Source organism: Diachasmimorpha longicaudata, chromosome 2, assembly GCF_034640455.1.
Source record: "Diachasmimorpha longicaudata isolate KC_UGA_2023 chromosome 2, iyDiaLong2, whole genome shotgun sequence".
Lineage (NCBI taxonomy): Eukaryota > Metazoa > Arthropoda > Insecta > Hymenoptera > Braconidae > Diachasmimorpha > Diachasmimorpha longicaudata.
In genome coordinates this window covers 11,634,584-11,651,201 of record NC_087226.1, presented here as the reverse complement: position 1 = coordinate 11,651,201, position 16,618 = coordinate 11,634,584, and the positions used below count along the sequence as shown (strand labels likewise).

At 38.6% G+C, this 16,618-nt stretch overlaps 2 protein-coding genes across 5 annotated transcripts in view; both read left to right on the top strand.

Annotated features, from left to right (window-relative positions):
• Window positions 1–14: 14 nt before the first annotated feature.
• Window positions 15–5,324, top strand: LOC135172120 (transketolase-like protein 2). Of its 2 annotated transcripts, none has more exons than XM_064138443.1 (5): window positions 15–268; window positions 2,765–2,910; window positions 3,066–3,255; window positions 3,421–4,498; window positions 4,727–5,324. In XM_064138443.1, the coding sequence occupies exons 1-5, from the start codon at window positions 162–164 to the stop codon at window positions 5,087–5,089; spliced, it is 1,884 nt and encodes a 627-aa protein (XP_063994513.1). In that variant the 5' UTR covers window positions 15–161; the 3' UTR covers window positions 5,090–5,324. The 2 variants fall into 2 exon arrangements, with proteins under 2 accessions (XP_063994513.1, XP_063994514.1); XM_064138444.1 differs by lacking the exon at window positions 15–268 and adding an exon at window positions 1,972–2,151.
• A 382-nt stretch (window positions 5,325–5,706) lies between these two features.
• LOC135172005 (uncharacterized) overlaps window positions 5,707–16,618 on the top strand; it is a 42,225-nt gene continuing 31,313 nt past the window's right edge. For 2 of the 3 annotated variants that reach the window (XM_064138397.1, XM_064138405.1), the window contains exon 1: window positions 5,707–6,451. The gene's annotated coding sequence lies outside the window, so the exon portion shown is untranslated. Of the gene's footprint in view, window positions 7,223–16,618 lie in introns of all 3 variants that reach the window. The other variant, XM_064138398.1, reaches the window with a different exon arrangement.

Below are 16,618 nucleotides of genomic sequence, written 5' to 3'. Positions count from 1 at the left end.
ACTCGAATAAAAAAGTCCCATTCCCTCGTGCGTCCACACCACTGATATTGTCTACTGGATCTCATTGCCTCGTCCGCCGGCCGCTTCATCTCCAAGCAAAACATTTGTGAGAGAATTTGGTGTTTGTGAGTTGTTAATTCAGCCGAATAAATCATTCAATCATGGCTAGTTATCATAAACCTGAGGCCAAAACCATTCAGGAGCTGAAGGACATTGCTAATAAACTCAGAATCCATTCCGTCCGGTCCACGCAAGCCAGCAAGTCTGGGTAAGTGACCCTGGCACAGTAATAACTAGATCAGTAATTATTATCCTCACTCGTAAAACACGAAAATTCATTTTCTCCCCTATTACCGCATTCTTACACGTGATTATTTCTCTTTGTTTGTTGAATTAAAGTTTGGATATTATTTTTGTTTACCCGAAAATGTTGACTGCAGTTATCACTGCGGTTTGACACGTGGTACAACGGAAACCGTCTGATAAAAAACTTCTTACGAAATTTCGTTTTTAATTTTACGCATTGATAACTATTCCCCATCCCAAAAAAGAAAAGTCTATCAACAGAATACACTGTGACCTTCACTCATTGATTATGGGTCCACGTGTACTGTGGAAAGTTTCCTGAACTGAGTAGTATTCGATTTTATTTTTAACTTTTCCAAGACTCTGTAAAAAAATATTTGAAAGAAGATTGTTTTCGAAGACTGAAGATTCCTTTCATTTTCTTTTTCACATGTTGAGCATCAACTTATCTCCTGATAAGCGACTTTGGGGGGCAATGTTTTGAGAGACATTTTTTCTAGGAAAGTCGATTCTGAAGGTCAATTTCCGGACGAGGGTTAGTTTTTCTCGAATATTAGAATGGATACTCTATTGATTATTTCATTTTTAAATAAAATTATGTTCAATCGTGGGATCGACTATTTGTTTGGCTGATCAACATTTACAGATTTATGTCCTCATCCAGGGTAATATCGCATACAATTTCCAATCAGAAATGTATGTTAATTCCATTTATTTGTTAGAAGAAATTAGATGACATTTCGTGAAGAACTCTGTTCGTATGTTTGTGTGACGACACTCGGTTCAAGGCAGCATGACGCTTGTATGTACATAATGTATGCTAGGAATAATGAATACATAATTTAAGATTGAAGACTTCAAAAATCAATTCCATATCACTCATAGAAATTATGCCTGATATAACATATGATGTAAGTGATAAATCATTGTACTGAACAACCATTTTGATATGAGAAATTGTTTTGTACTGCGAGTGCTCGTCATTAGCGTTGAAAAAATTTAGAAATAAAATACGTGAATGTACAAGTGATTGTAGGAGAATTGCCATTGGCTCTTAACATCAGTCGATGTCTCACGGTATTTCGCGAGACGGAACATCCAATCCCATACGAGCCAATGAATTATTAAGAGAAAATTGCAGTTCAACATTACAGAGAAAAAATGAATCAAGTTTTTCATTCATTAAATATAATAAATATAACAAACACTACTCTCCAATTTGTTTCCTGACTTAACTTTTTTGTAGAGAAGAAAATCCCAGACAAATGTTTCTTTCAATTTTGCGTTTACATCCCTCGTTATCTAGATAATTAAATATTGTCTTGTCAGTGTTCAATTCACTGCATTTCTGATTTTTTTGCTGAAAGGAATGTAATGTCAATCCCCAGTATTAGGGGCCTAGTTTGTATGATAGAGTACAATTACAACTGCAGGTATTATGTAACACTGTAGCAATGTATTCAACACCTGAACCTCCACCTCAAGTGGACAAAGGAATAAGAGTATCTTATTTTCACATTTATTAAGTAAAAACTCATTTTTTAATTTCTAAAATAATTGTAGAGTCGAAATTTCAAATTCAGGACTTAATTCGCGCGTCTTGGCAACTTTCCATCACACGAGTGACCGACGCGAAGGTATTCGTTCGATATTGTGTCGAAGCGGCAGTCAGTGCTTACTGAGCCTTCGTAGGATATAGTCGTTGAATCAGTAACTCCTTTAGTTAAAAAATTATACCAAGTAATATTGAGTTATGGTGCGCGATATGGAGATCCAGAAGCTCAAGGACATGGCTAATACCCTCAGGATTCTGAGTGTAAAGGCCACAGAAGCTTCAAAGAGCGGGTGAATTTCGTTCATTAACAATAACTTCAAATAATTAATTAAATTAAACATCTCCCATTTTTCCGGTCGATTCGTAAATAAGAACCTAAGACTTCCAAAATTTTTTTTTTTCAATCGATGACTGATGTTCTCTTCAATATTTTGAATATTTGAGAGCGCGCAGTTCGCACTCTTGACATTCGGAATATTTGAATTAATAACGGTCCATTCCTCTCAAATTTATCCATATTGACGTAGTCTTTCATCTGACCTTTTGATATTGACGAAAGATAGAGTCACTTCTTATCAACTTCTCCTCTGCTCTTGGCACCTTCATAAATACTCCGAAATGATTGTCAATGTGGCAACGAATAGCGTGTTCTTGGAATATTCCAATACAAAAAATTTAATTGATAAGTGGACTGATTGCTGACGAATTCAGTCATTTTATACTGATATACTAAATTTTAATGATTATCCTTCTAAGGTCACTCGCTCCCGTTTGCCACTATCAACTTCGAGCCGATCAATAATCCTAGCTCACTCGAATTCAACCCCCACGACGCTGTTATCAAATAAAAGATTAGGAGGAGTTGGGCCTGTGGAATAATGACTGTTTTTTTTCAATTCACAGACATCCAACATCATGCTCTTCTATGGCAGATATCATGTCTGTCCTCTTCTTCAATGCCATGAGATACAAAATTTCAGCACCACGCGATGCCAACAACGACAGATTTATTCTCAGCAAGGGTCATGCTGCCCCCATCCTCTATGCTGGTAATTTCCATTGAACGAAACATAACGAACAACTGCAAATTCTTTTGTGAATGTCTTAGCATGCAGATAAGAGACAAAAAAAATTATTCCGATGATATCGGAATATTTGACTGTCCTATGTAAGCATGATATAAATGGTGTTGTAAATTTTAAAGCATGGGCTGAAGCGGGACTTATGCCAGTTGCTGAACTCCAGAATCTCCGGAAATTCGACAGCGACTTGGAAGGACATCCAACACCGAGGCTCAACTTCATTGATGTGGGCACTGGATCCCTCGGCCAGGGACTCTCTGTTGCTGCCGGAATGGCATACGTTGGCAAAAATTTTGATAGAGCCAGCTACAGGTACCCATCATTTAAAAACCAAAATAACATCTACATAGCCACTCAATATTACTGCGAAAATATACACAGATTACTTAGTTTTTTTCTAAAATGCATAGAGATTAATCGCTCCTGATTGTGTTGACATGCACACAATAAATTTCCTCCACTTCAATTGCATTACAGAGTGTACTGCCTGATTGGTGATGGTGAATCCGCAGAAGGATCAATCTGGGAGGCCCTTAATTTCGCCTCCCACTATAAGCTAGACAATCTCTGCGCGATTTTCGATATCAATCGCCTGGGGCAGAGTGAGCCCACAGCCCTCCAGCACAATCTCGAGGTCTACCGCAAGCGCCTGGAGTCCTTCGGCTTCAATGCCTTGGTGGTTGACGGTCACGACGTAGAGGAGCTCGTCAAGGCTTTCCACGAGGCCCAGACCACCAAAGGTCGTCCCACTGCCATTTTAGCAAAGACCTTCAAAGGAAAGTACTTCCCCAACATCGAGGATTTGGATAACTGGCATGGCAAGGCCCTGGGTGACAAAGCCGACGAAACGATTAAATTCTTGACTTCTCTTATCAAGAATAACGGTCCTCTTGGCCTCCACCCCCAGAAGCCCCTCGTTGAGGACGCCCCAGTCGTCAACATCACCAACATCAAGCTCCAGACTCCACCTGCCTACAAAACCACCGATCAAGTGGCAACTCGTCTCGCCTATGGAACTGCTCTAGCTAAAATTGCACAGAACAATCCCCGAGTGATTGCCCTAGACGGTGACACCAAGAACTCAACCTTCGCTGACAAAATTAAGACAGTTGATCCTAGTCGCTTTGTCGAGTGTTTCATCGCTGAACAGAATCTTGTGGGAGTGGCAACGGGAGCTACCTGCAGGGACAGAACTGTCGCCTTCGTCTCAGCCTTCGCTACGTTCTTCACGAGGGCGTTCGATCAGATTCGAATGGGCGCTATTTCTCAGTCGAACGTGAACTTTGTTGGCTCACACTGTGGAGTGTCCATTGGAGAGGATGGACCTTCTCAGATGGGTCTTGAGGACATTGCAATGTTCAGAACTATACCAGGATCTACTGTTTTCTATCCCAGTGATGCTGTTTCCACTGAGAGAGCTGTGGAAATTGCTGCTAACACCAAGGGAATTTGTTTCATCAGAACCTCAAGACCTAATACAGCGATTTTGTACAAGAACGATGAGACTTTCGCTGTTGGAAAGGCCAAGATTGTCAAGTCCAGCCAGAAGGATCAGGTTAGTTGGATTTTAATTATAACTAAAAGGTGTGTAGGGATGTAGAAGGTTGTTATTGACACAATTCCTCTTCTATTATGTTGAATTAAAAATTCCAGTAATTTGAAACTTCATTAAACTTTCTGAGAAATCTTTTTCTCGGCGATGAATGTTCGGAGTAGCAAAATCTCCAATCCTGGTGCGTTAAGTGTACGAACATTGAATCCATTGTTTTGTGATTGCTTTCAGGTTTTACTTATCGGAGCTGGCGTCACTCTCCATGAAGCGCTGAAGGCTGTCGATGAGCTTGAAAAGGCTGGAGTTAACGTCAGAGTTCTGGATCCATTCACTGTTAAGCCTTTGGACGCTGCTGCTGTGATCAGTAATGCCAAGGAGGCGGGTGGCAGAATCGTCACAGTGGAGGACCACTATCCCGAAGGAGGACTGGGCGAGGCTGTCGCCTCAGCTGTTGCAATGGAGAGGGACATCATTGTGAAGAAATTGGCAGTTCCTAAAGTACCCAGATCTGGCCCCCCCAACGTTCTTCTTGATTCTTTTGGAATCAGCGCCAGAAATATCATCGCTGCTGTTCAGGAAATAGTGAAGCACTAGGGACTTGTCCACTAGCTAACAATGCCACATTCCAATGCATTTCTCTACTGTTTTTTGGGTGTGGACACGTGTTTGATACAGTTTTACATATTACAGTTTATGTATGTTTATAAACAGACTTTTGTGAAACAATTTACAGATTTTTCAAATCATTGTTAACTGGTTAAACTCTTGGAACTGGAGGAGAACTGTATGAGAAAAAATATATTTTTCACGTTTTCTGCGTAGACAACAATTGTTGAGATTTCTTCATTTAGATTTAGCATTAATTATGCAGATTATTCTCAAATTGGAGAATTTTTTCGATTGACTTTTCATTTGATAGAAAAAATTTCTATCAAAGAAGATTTTGTCTATGATGTGAAAATCGATGTTAGAAAATGATTTATCCATCATATGTAATCTAATCATTCTGATGAATGCCTTATAAACATTTTGAAAACTCCCCTCTTAAAAAAGTCTCAACATATAAAAATATTTTTGTTATCTATTCATAAATTCAATTTAAATAAACCCGCGCTCTGCGCCATCACAACTGGCCAACTTCCCGTCATCCATGTTCCAATGCCCATCCCTCGTCATTGGCCACGAGGTCGTTTGACTTCCGGCGTATCACGAAAATTTGCGTTGGCACCCAGTGTCACAAAATTTACAATCTACTTACCCAAAAACTCCAATAGCTCTATTTGTTCGTTTATCAATCCATTTGTTTATAATCATAGAAACACGTAACGCACTGAAGTTTTATCGTCCTAGTGTTGGTGCGCGTCGTCCGTGAACGGAGAATATTCCGTCTGCCCTCCCTCTAGCCGTGATATAAACGCACACATTAAAATAACCCCGGGCGTAACACACCGGCGACGAAGAGAGAGAGGGCGACTGACGAAAGGAGAAAAATAAGTGAGACAGTGGGGAACAGAGTGAACTCGGAATCACACAAGGCAAGAGAGAGAGAAAGTTGTATTGGGGGCCGATGTTTCCCGAGCCGTTCGTGTGGCGTTACATTCGTGTGGCCCCGAAAAGATGGCCGCCATGAGAGCGTACGGTGGTAATGTTGACGTCGTTCACCAAATAACCGCGTCCAGTGTGTCAGCGTGATTATTGTTAGACAATTAAACGCCTACGAATAATGATAAACAGTGATTTATGCAATCGCAAACTCAATAACTGTGCGAACCTGTGATCAACCAAACGCCGTGAAAATATTATATTTTTTTTGTTTCTTTTTCCCCTTTTTTTCGCTGTATTCAGTGAGATTGTTGAGACGAAAAAAAAAACGAGGGGAGTAAGAGAGAGATAAACAGTGCGAGGAAAAGAGAGAGTGATATTACGCGTGAGGGTGAAGGAAAGCACGGCGACGAGGTGAGTGAAGTTACATGAAAAAATAAAAGTTTTTCCATTGTGATATTGATGATTGTGGTTCGTTGTGATTATTCTACCTGCAAATACATGAATTGGGTGAAGTGTGTGTGAGAGAGAGAGAGAGTGAGAGAGATGAATTTTGTGTGGAAAAATGGCTGATTATTACGGCTCTGTTTATTGTTAATGTAAATTTATAGTTTTTCCAATTCTGTGGGGTTTGTACGGATGGGTGGGGGCGATGGGGATTTTATGAGAATGAGGAAATTCGTGATGCCTCAGGGCTCCTCTCAGCAGTGCTCCACGAAACTTCGTGTCAACGGACGGCCATATTAATCTGGAGCCCCGCCGTCATTGAAGTTTCGGCGGTGCAAAAGCTGGAGAATAGTGAAGAGGGTGAACATTTTGGCGATTGCTAAAATTGTTAATCAACAGTTCCGTCATAAACTCCATAGTTGAGATAATAATTAGTCATTCATGATGACCTTGAGGCTTCAATTGAATTGTTGAGGGATACGATGGTCATTGAAAATTCGGTTTTTCACAGTTCTGTGTCCGTCGGGTCTGTCTCATGACAGTGTTTCAGTTCAGTGCGTGTTTTTAATGGTAATAAAATGTTGAAACTGATGTCGAAATGATGAATTGAGTGAAAATCTCGTTGGTTTTCTCGAATTCAATCATCTGTAATAGTTTGTGGAGGTTCTGCCGGAGATGGAAAACCAGTGGATGGTGAAACTAACAACTAAACTCTTCAGATTTGTTCTAATATAACGTGTGAGTATCACTCGTGTGTCCCGGTTTGTTTCTGTCGGTCTCCTCTCCCCCTGGGTGATATAACCCCCCTCCCCTAGTGCATGACAGACAAACAGCCGGGGCTAACTTCTCCCAACCGTTCCTCCTCTCTCATCCATATTTCCTCCTTGCAACTGTCACAAGTTCCACGGTTTACCCTCCTCGTATTTCCTTGTCTCAGTCATTCAATTCTCATAAATGTGGTTTACTATTCTATAGTCATCATTCCGAATATCTCTGTAGGTTATCTCGGGGTTCTGATTTTCATTTTGAGATGTGGATCTACTTGTCGTGGCTTTTGTTCGGCTTGAAGCTTTATTCGGATTTCTGGAGGGATTCACATGGGTTTTTCAATTTATTTTTGCTCTGGAGGGTTGGCAAGAGAAGGTTTGAGAAAAACATTACAGGAAAATCGAAAAGTCAACTAGTTTTTCGTTGGAATTTGCTGGGTTGATGCAGGGCACTCAGGGATCATATTCTAACCGCTTGGTGAATATTCCAAAGAGTAACGCAATACCACCAATTTTCTAAAATATTCAAATTCGGTTCTACCGAAAATTGGTGGTATTTTGGCAAATCGAGAGTCGTTAATCTCGAAGAGATGAGGGTCATGATATGTTCTGCAATGTGTTTTTGCTCACAATATTAATCACTTCGAGCAACAAATAATTTCACTGACTTGAGCCATTTTACCAGCGACATGATTTCTGAGAGTTTAAATAATTTTAATTTGCTCTCTATAAAAAAACAATTAAACCATAATTATTTTGTGTAAAGTGTCATTTAAATGGCGCTGAATATTAATGATTTAGCTTTCAAATTTGCCTCACACAAATTAATGGACAAATTTAATGATTCCACGTAGTTTCCTCGATAGCATAGCCCTGTACAAACCGGTGGAAAATACTTGGATACCCTTCAGAGCTCATGAGTTTAGGGTACGATGCACAGGGTTATTTTTTTTACGAGAATTTCATTGGTTATGCCCCAGCTCTCCTGGCATTTTCCTATAAACCGGCTAGTTTATAAGGCATTCAAAAATGGCCTGTTCAGAATACTCTCTGTTCCATCGATTCCTACGAAGTTGTTTATTCGCTGTTGTCCAGTAGTTTAGTTTAGATTCCGCCGTTTTGTTTGAAGTAATCAGCTCCATTTTTAACAAATGAAATCACCAATAAATTGTGCCTTCAGACTATTTTGAATTATCAATGTGGATTATCTCAATTTTTGTCTTTTTTATTTCGAGTATTTTGTTCTACTTTTTGCAATTTTTTTTTCATTTGTTGCCTCGGCATCTCCAATTTGCCGTATGAATCATTATCACGTGGGTGTAATGACAAGCTATAACGCCTTATGTAAGGTCATATAATCTTTTTACAGGCGAGCATGCCTGTTAGCTGGCATTACTGGTTTTTAGGGCCCAGACGAAAGTTTTATGATTTCGCTTGGAAAGCAGCATGACATGTTATAAGTTGTCCACAACAGTGAGATAGTTACCATCATGGGCAATAGTTGGAGCTCTTTGGGGGAAAAAAAATGAAAAAATGGCGTGAGGGGAAAGATAGTTGAGTGGAGCCGATGAGATACCGGCGAAATTTGATTGAGTGGGAAAGTATGACTGCACATTTCCTAGAGCATCTTGTGGATGGGATTTTTTTTCATATTTGATATATCGTGATTTGGAAATGTCATTCCGGAGAAGACTTACGCTCATTCAGAAGTTCCGGTTCTATAACGATTAATCATTGTCTTACCCTTTGCTATGTGCTTTCAAAAAATAGTGTTATGAGATTGTAGGAAAATGAAGTGGAAATTCTTTGTAATTTCATACAATGAGCGACTCGTTGTGACTAATTGCTCAGTATTACAACATTAGAGTCATTAATCGCTGCAAGGTGAGGACTGAGATATTACGGATTATTGAAGGATATCCAAGTATCTGTGTGAGGTGATTTTTGGTCATTAAATGAGTTCATTCAATCATTACATTCAAGTATGTCCTAGATTGTTTTATTTAAATAAGTCATTTAAATTGAAATCAGTGGGGAAAAATTCTGATCATTAAAAAAAACCTCCGATCGACTGAAAAATCCAGAAAATACTTTTTTTATTAAATTCGTCTTAATAAGTGATAAGTAATCTTCACTTCCTCTACTCTCTCATTTCTTATCTACGGAGTTAATATTTTGAATTGAAAGGAGTCGTTGAGACGGCCAGAGACGAGCATGGATTACTAGGAATCCAATCAGAGGGATTACATCAATCTTTTTTGTATTCAAAAATTTCATCATGGAACGAATTCTACACCTGTGATCTCATCGATAATCTCTCAGCCTTCATTACTCTTTTTATGAATGCTCTCGATAATTACGATGGGTTTTTTTTTATCGATTGATTGGCATGTTTGTGGTTTATTGTTGACATTCATATGCGACATGTGATTGTCAAGCATTGGCAATAGCTGCAGAGCGCTTTCCTTCGGTTAGTTGTTCTCTTTAATACAAACATGAACGTCTCTAGAGGAAGATTTAATCATAACGGGATAGTCTTTCTGTATTTTTCATATCTTCAATAATTATCGAGGTTATCAGGGGGATTGGATTAAATCGTCTCCACATTAAAATTTTATCAATTATAGTTGAATCAATATTTATGATTTCACGTATAAACAATCGGCGTTATCACAGCGTTGAGTGTAACTGTTCGGGATGTTTATTCTGTTCGTTTACACTAGTCGCTTACTTTGTTGAAATCCCCACTACTCTCAGTGTGGAATAATAAACACACCCTCGAATTTATGGAAGCAATCAAACATTGAGATGACACGCCCGAATGAGAAAATTTGATTTCTCTTTTTGTTAACTCATGATATTTTTATGCAAAAAAATAGTCATATTATTCCAAGAATACTGAAAAGTTCACTATATTGCAGTTATGTTGAATTAAGTCGTAATGGAGTCCATTAAGTTTTATGGAATGATTGAATATCCTATCCGAATGTCTTTCTTCGATGTATTTTTATGTCCATTTTTATAGAACTGGAAGAAAACCTCTCAGCTTCTTTTCCGTATTGATTTTTAATCTGAATTATAAAGGTCAGGAAAGTATTAAATTTCATGAGATTCGCCATGTCCCACTGCAATGGAAATGTAAGGGAAAAATGGAACTCGAATGGATAAATGCATTTTAAATACGATTGATTTAGTAATTATACATTCATCTTAATGTAGAGTGCTTCTATAAAGGATTGTTAGAGCTCTTTAACAGATTAATTTTTTGATAAACGAAAATCCTCATTTTCTCCTGACATCATTTATTGTCAACCGCAATTTACGTTTCATGAGATATGAGGGGACATTGGGATATTTTCCATATATTTTTGGAGGAATTATAATCGTTACGAAATTTTAGTTCATAATGAACCCAACATTAATAGGCAATTGGCTTTTGGAAGATGCGATTAAAACCGAATATTGACTATTAAATTGAACATAAGTTCAATAAACCATAAGACCAAAATATATATTTATCGAAATTTCCTTGAATTACTACTTGATAATAATTTCTATTGTGACTGTCTCTACTATGTCTCTCTCTAGAATATTTATTCACCCAAAGCACAACATTTCCCAGCAACATTCACCTGAATTTACCGATTCACCGTTTCCGGGAATCACTCTATCTCTCTCACACAGAAAATTGAAATGTAATCCTCACAGCTTTTCTGTCATAAACATTTCATCCACACCATAAACCGAGTCCCAAACATTTTACATTTTCAAGAAATCTATCAAAAATTGATGCGAAAATTGTAAACAATAGAGTATTTGTTCAGAAACTGATGTAATATAGAGGTTCGACAGCGTTGTCTGATTGAATGTTGTTTTTCTGAATGCATTTAATTCCATATTTGTTCTCATAGAAGAAAAGAAAATGCTATCGCCATCGGAAAAACAAAAAATAGCTCTTGGTGCTTTTGCATTGTCCGTATTTTTCATTAAATCCTCAATAACTCTGTTTACTATTTCCTACTGACTTCTAAACTTTAATACTCATAGCATTCAACGATAAATAAACTCTTCACTGTGAGCTAAACAGAATGAAGAAAAAATAACGAAGAAGAAAATAGAAGAATAGATGAATAATAATTCAACGATAAGTCACCAATGTGAACAGAACAGGAATCGAAGATAAGTTGTGGCTGGAATAGTAAAATATAAGGAATTGGAAGGGATAGAGATGAATATAACTTTCATCCTGTCCCCTTTTGTTCTCCACGTTCAGTCTCACCGAAGTGAAGATGAATACGGTGCATTGTCATGAAAATAAAATAATGGATACCATTCACAGCCTAAACGTGTCCCGATAGTCACTAAAAAAATACCAGAATGCAAGGAAAAAAAAAGTATAATCACATTCTCCCAGTAATTGTTTTCTCAACTCAGGAGTTTATCTACCGTGAAACATAAAATTAGATGCCTCGAGTGCTTTTATTTAACTTTAAAATCGAATAGAACAAATTATTTTATTCACGAATGAGTTGAATTAATTTATGACTGAGATTGTTGAGCTGATGAGAGAAGTTTCTTTGGCAGCATTTCTTTACTTCCATCAAGAAACTTAAATATTCAAAATTTAATATCTAACTTACGATATTTGAAATGAACTATTCATAATTAATTATTAAAAACTGGGCAGAATTGGCATTTCTCAAATTGAGTTTCTCCAACTTGCCCGAGAGGGGGTATATTTAAAAAATAAATGGAAGGAAAAATAGAGCGTTCTGAAGAGGATTGACATTTCCAATCTCCCAAGAGCCCTCATCCCTGTACTTTTTACCACCCCCTCCCCCCCTCGGTTTCTGACGTTTGGCGGCTGTTCTGATGTTCCATTGCCTTTCGATGTGTGACTGTAGTGTTTTCGGGCACGCACATACACACTGCATATGTCTCCCTGACGTTGGAATAAAAAAAAAAAAATTTACCACTGACGCCATGTGTTCCCAACTGGACACTAGCCCCGATACCCTAGAGGAACAGGGAAAGGGGGAGTCAATCGTCATGGGCGAGTCAACGTTCAGACAAATCGGAATAAAACGGGGGATCTTAAAAGGGGTGACATTCCCCCTTTTTTCCTGCGAGGAAAAAACCGCTTCAAGAAAGTCCAGGGTTGTTGCCAATGGTGGCATTGGTGAGGGGGTAAAGACAGGAGAGGGGTGGGCGTGATTTACAACTACACGATTTACTTTTACTCTCGACTTTAACTTGAAAATTAAAATGGAGAGAATAATAGATTAAAAAAACAAATGCGGCTGGGATGTTAGTCTTAATTTAAGGTGTACGTGGGCTGACTTTCGTTTTTTATCGTGTAGTTTTGTTTATTACTATATTTTTCTTTCTCGAGGGATGAATTCACTGTGCGGTGTTTTACTAGCTATCTTCCGATTCAATTACTGATTCAATAATAAAGAATTTAGCTAGTCGATCTGCACTTTCTACTGAAATATCAGTGATACTCTAACGATCCCGGAGAACTCGTTAATCAACAATTAAATTGGATTTAAATTTGCAATCTTGAAACTTCAATTATTTGCTTGATAAAAAAAAATCTAGCACTATACAATCTGTATGCCCAATTCTCCACACTATCTTATCGTCTAAAATCCAAACTACATCACCACTCACCTCACTCAATCTGAAAAATCCACTTATCTCAAATTCCCCATGCTCCACGAGTCCCTTTAATCATCTTAACCCCCGTTCGCCCTCAATTTTTCATTTTTATGATTTTGTAAAAAGCGAGGAAGGCCATTGCCCGGAGTTTACGATCTAGTCCAGCATTAGAAAGAATGAAGCCCCAGCATCCAGGGGTTTTCCGAATTTTGCCAACGTCAGCCAACGAAATACCACAGAGTGTAGTCCCCTGCGAAGTGTTCGTACGTGTCCCTCCGTACCATCCCTTCCCCACTGTGGTTGCTCCTGGCCCTTTATTAAAAAAAAAACTCTTTGAAAATACTGTCCCCCCCTCTCCACACTGTTATGTAGACTTCGGAGCCCAATTCCTCCAGTTATTCTGAAATGTGTATGTCTGGGTAGTAGTATCGTACAGTACAGTCCTCTTTCTCCCTCCTCTGGTCTTTCCATCCCTTAGCGGAAACTGTCGTCCGTAAGTATTGGATTCTAGCGGGTCTGGGCTTATTATAATCCTGCCAACGACGATACGACCTTAAAGGGAACCACCCCATGTGTGTTTTTCTAGCTACCACCACTTCCTCCTCTCTCTCTCTCACACTGTTGTCTGACTATCTCATTTCAACACCCCTCGGCAGTGTCCTGGGACTCGGACGGCTGCGGTGGTAGGTACGCCATCAAATTGGATACCCCAGCCGTTTTTAATACATATTTTCATTATTTTTCCACCGTCTCTTTCTCTCTCGCTCCTTTCACTCAGATGGGAGTAAATATTTATTCACTCCAATTGTTATGATAAAACAAAAAAAAGAATCAGGGGATGAAGAGAGACAGCGAATGGATAGAGTGAAAAAAAAAAATTTGTCCAGGAAGTTGTTTTGAATTCATCGATGCACGTGAAAACGAGATTACGATTGGACTCTCTCGGTAGCGTTGGCAATAATATACGGTCGTCGCTTTTGTCGGATTCGAGACCACGTCGTTCGGGGCTGAGAAATTTACGAGAATCGATATAAATGTATGGCTGTCTCTCTTGGTAGTATTGGACACTCGGGGTTATATATCTCAGGATCTAATACGCCTACCATTCGCAACTTGAAGCTTCTGCAGCCTCCCCTGACCCTCTCTCTAACACAGCTCCAGCATTCATCCAGCTTCACTTCTAACTCAGATTGCCATCAGATGCAATTCCAAGTGCAATAACACTGGGAACTTGTTTGTCGAAGGGGAGGGAAATTGTTATGTAGCAGAAATTGTACTTCACTTACTTTATTATTTTTCTTGAATATTAATAATTTATTGAATTTGTGATAGAGTCGGTGTATATAAAACTCGAGAAAATTTTTTTCAACTTATTTAAGTTCTCAATGAAAACGTGAAGGGCTCAGGGCTATATTACTCCAAATTTTCCTAATCTCTGTTGAGTTTCTCTGTAAAGTTGAGCAGCAAAACTTTTCATTTTCAATCACAGAGTTTTTTCTTTATTTCAGTGAAACCCAGGAATATTTAGCAAGAGATATATCGTGAATTTTAACAGAAAATAAAGTGACACACTTTCGATGAATTAGATTTAATTTTTCATGTGACAAAACTCCTTGAAAATGTGAGAAAAAGCTGAACACTTTGCTCTAGCTGTTTGGAGTTTTTGACAGTCGATTTTCTTGTAATAAAATGACTTGTTGTTTCATCAAATTAGGGCTGAACTTTCCCTCTCTTTCTCTCTGAAGGTACCATCAAATTTTGTCAACCACATCGAGTCCTCGAGCGTGAAGACAATTTCTTTTAGAACTACATTGTTTTCTATTTCAGAAATTTTCATTTTCCCTGTTGATTCTTTTTTTGTTGCTGCATCATTGTCTTTTCAAAGTCCTTGGTGAAATCGTACCTCACACGCTGGGGTGACGATATTCAACGACAGCCTTGGGCCCTGGCTAAAGCCAGGGCTCGCTCGCCCTGCAGGGTTTAAAGGGGATACCTCGTTCTGTCTCTTTTCTTTTCCGAAGTGACTGGGGGGCGAGAGAGGGGAAGGCTTGTGTATCCTGTCATAACGTATATACCTTGGTTTTATGCTGCACACGTAGCACTCCCAGCTATGTTGGGGAAAAGGGAGGAGGAGGGAGGGTTTTTTTTTCATCGCTCACAGGGAAACATAAACCGATCGGAATTTCATTATCTGACTTTTTTTTAGGCGATTTTTAGATGGTGTTTTTTAACGCCCTCGTGATATCTAAAATCGTTGGTGAATTTTTTAAGTATGGTGGACTGATAGTAGTTTGGGGGGAGGGATCATTCAATTGGATTTGGAATTCGAATTCTGGTGAGTTTGTAAAGGGATTTTGGTGGAAATTCCGAGGTTTGTTTTCGGTTTTAGGAGGTTTCGGACTGGGTTATTCGTGGGAATTAGTGGATACTTCGTGAGATTCCATAACTAATTAAATCATGAAGTCACAGTAACTGCAAAAATTAATACTTTAAATATATCAGTAGTACTATGGTTAAAATTCAAATATTATGTCTTGTTAATTTAGAGGAACTATTTGTCGACTTTTGTGGAGAAGTTCCTGAGTTACAAAAATACTCTCGTGTTTTTTTTTGCGTTAAAGCTCTGAATAGTAAATTCCATGTTTTATAGAAAAGGTCAGAATTTTTTCTTAGATCTCATCTTCCAGATTTTGAAAATAATCTTTTTTTTTCTCATCGAAATTCTCAACAACTTCAGCATCCCATCCCCTTTCATATCTCAAACCCGACTATCACATTAAACTTGTTTGTCGAAAATACGTTTTTAGGTGGTCCATAGTTGTTCCTTCCCTCCACCCAGTGAGATACAAAAGTTTTGTTACCCCTCTTGGGTGCTCCACACTGCACCAGAGGGAGTAAAAAAGAAGGTACGAAGATAAAGAGAAGAAAATGTTCTGTGATACACTCGGGTAAATGGAGCGAGAGACGGAGAAAGAAAAGTTGAATTTTCCACGGTGGAAAGGAGAAGATGGAAGGAAGATAGAGATAGGAGTGCGAGTGAGGACGGGCTTTTGCAAGTGGAGGGTGGCAAATGGGAAATTCTCTGCCACTACGAGTCGTTGGAGGGCGACGTAGGGGGAGGGATGTGAAGTTGAAGGGGTGGATGGGTGGATTGTGTGGAGGGGCACTCATTGTCGGGCGTTTCATGCATTCCAAATTGGAACGAAAAATGTCACATGACAAGTCAACGACGAAAACCGGAATTTTATATTTTATTGAATTTCAATGTTTTTTTTTTTATCACGATAGAGTTGATCTTTTACATTTTATTTGGCATTACACATGGGACTCATGCATCACCTGGATTTTTATGGAATTGAATCATTTCCAGATTTTTACAAACATTTACATGATTATGAATACATCAGGTGGTACATATGTATGCTCATGGACAATGTACATTGGCCTTCGTAGTCGCCGAGAAAAATAATTATAAAATAATTTTTGTATTCACTAGAGTGGAGAGTGGTGAAGTGGTCTATAACCCCTTGACTCTGCTCACATCATTATATACGACTATGTTCGCTTCTATAAATAGCCATTCAAGACTCATAATTAGTTATATTATATTCTCTGATTCGTGTTGATTGAATACCACAAAGGAACAATGTCCCTTATTCCGATGCAATTAATTTTTTTAATATCTGGGAAATGAGTTCGTGCCTCA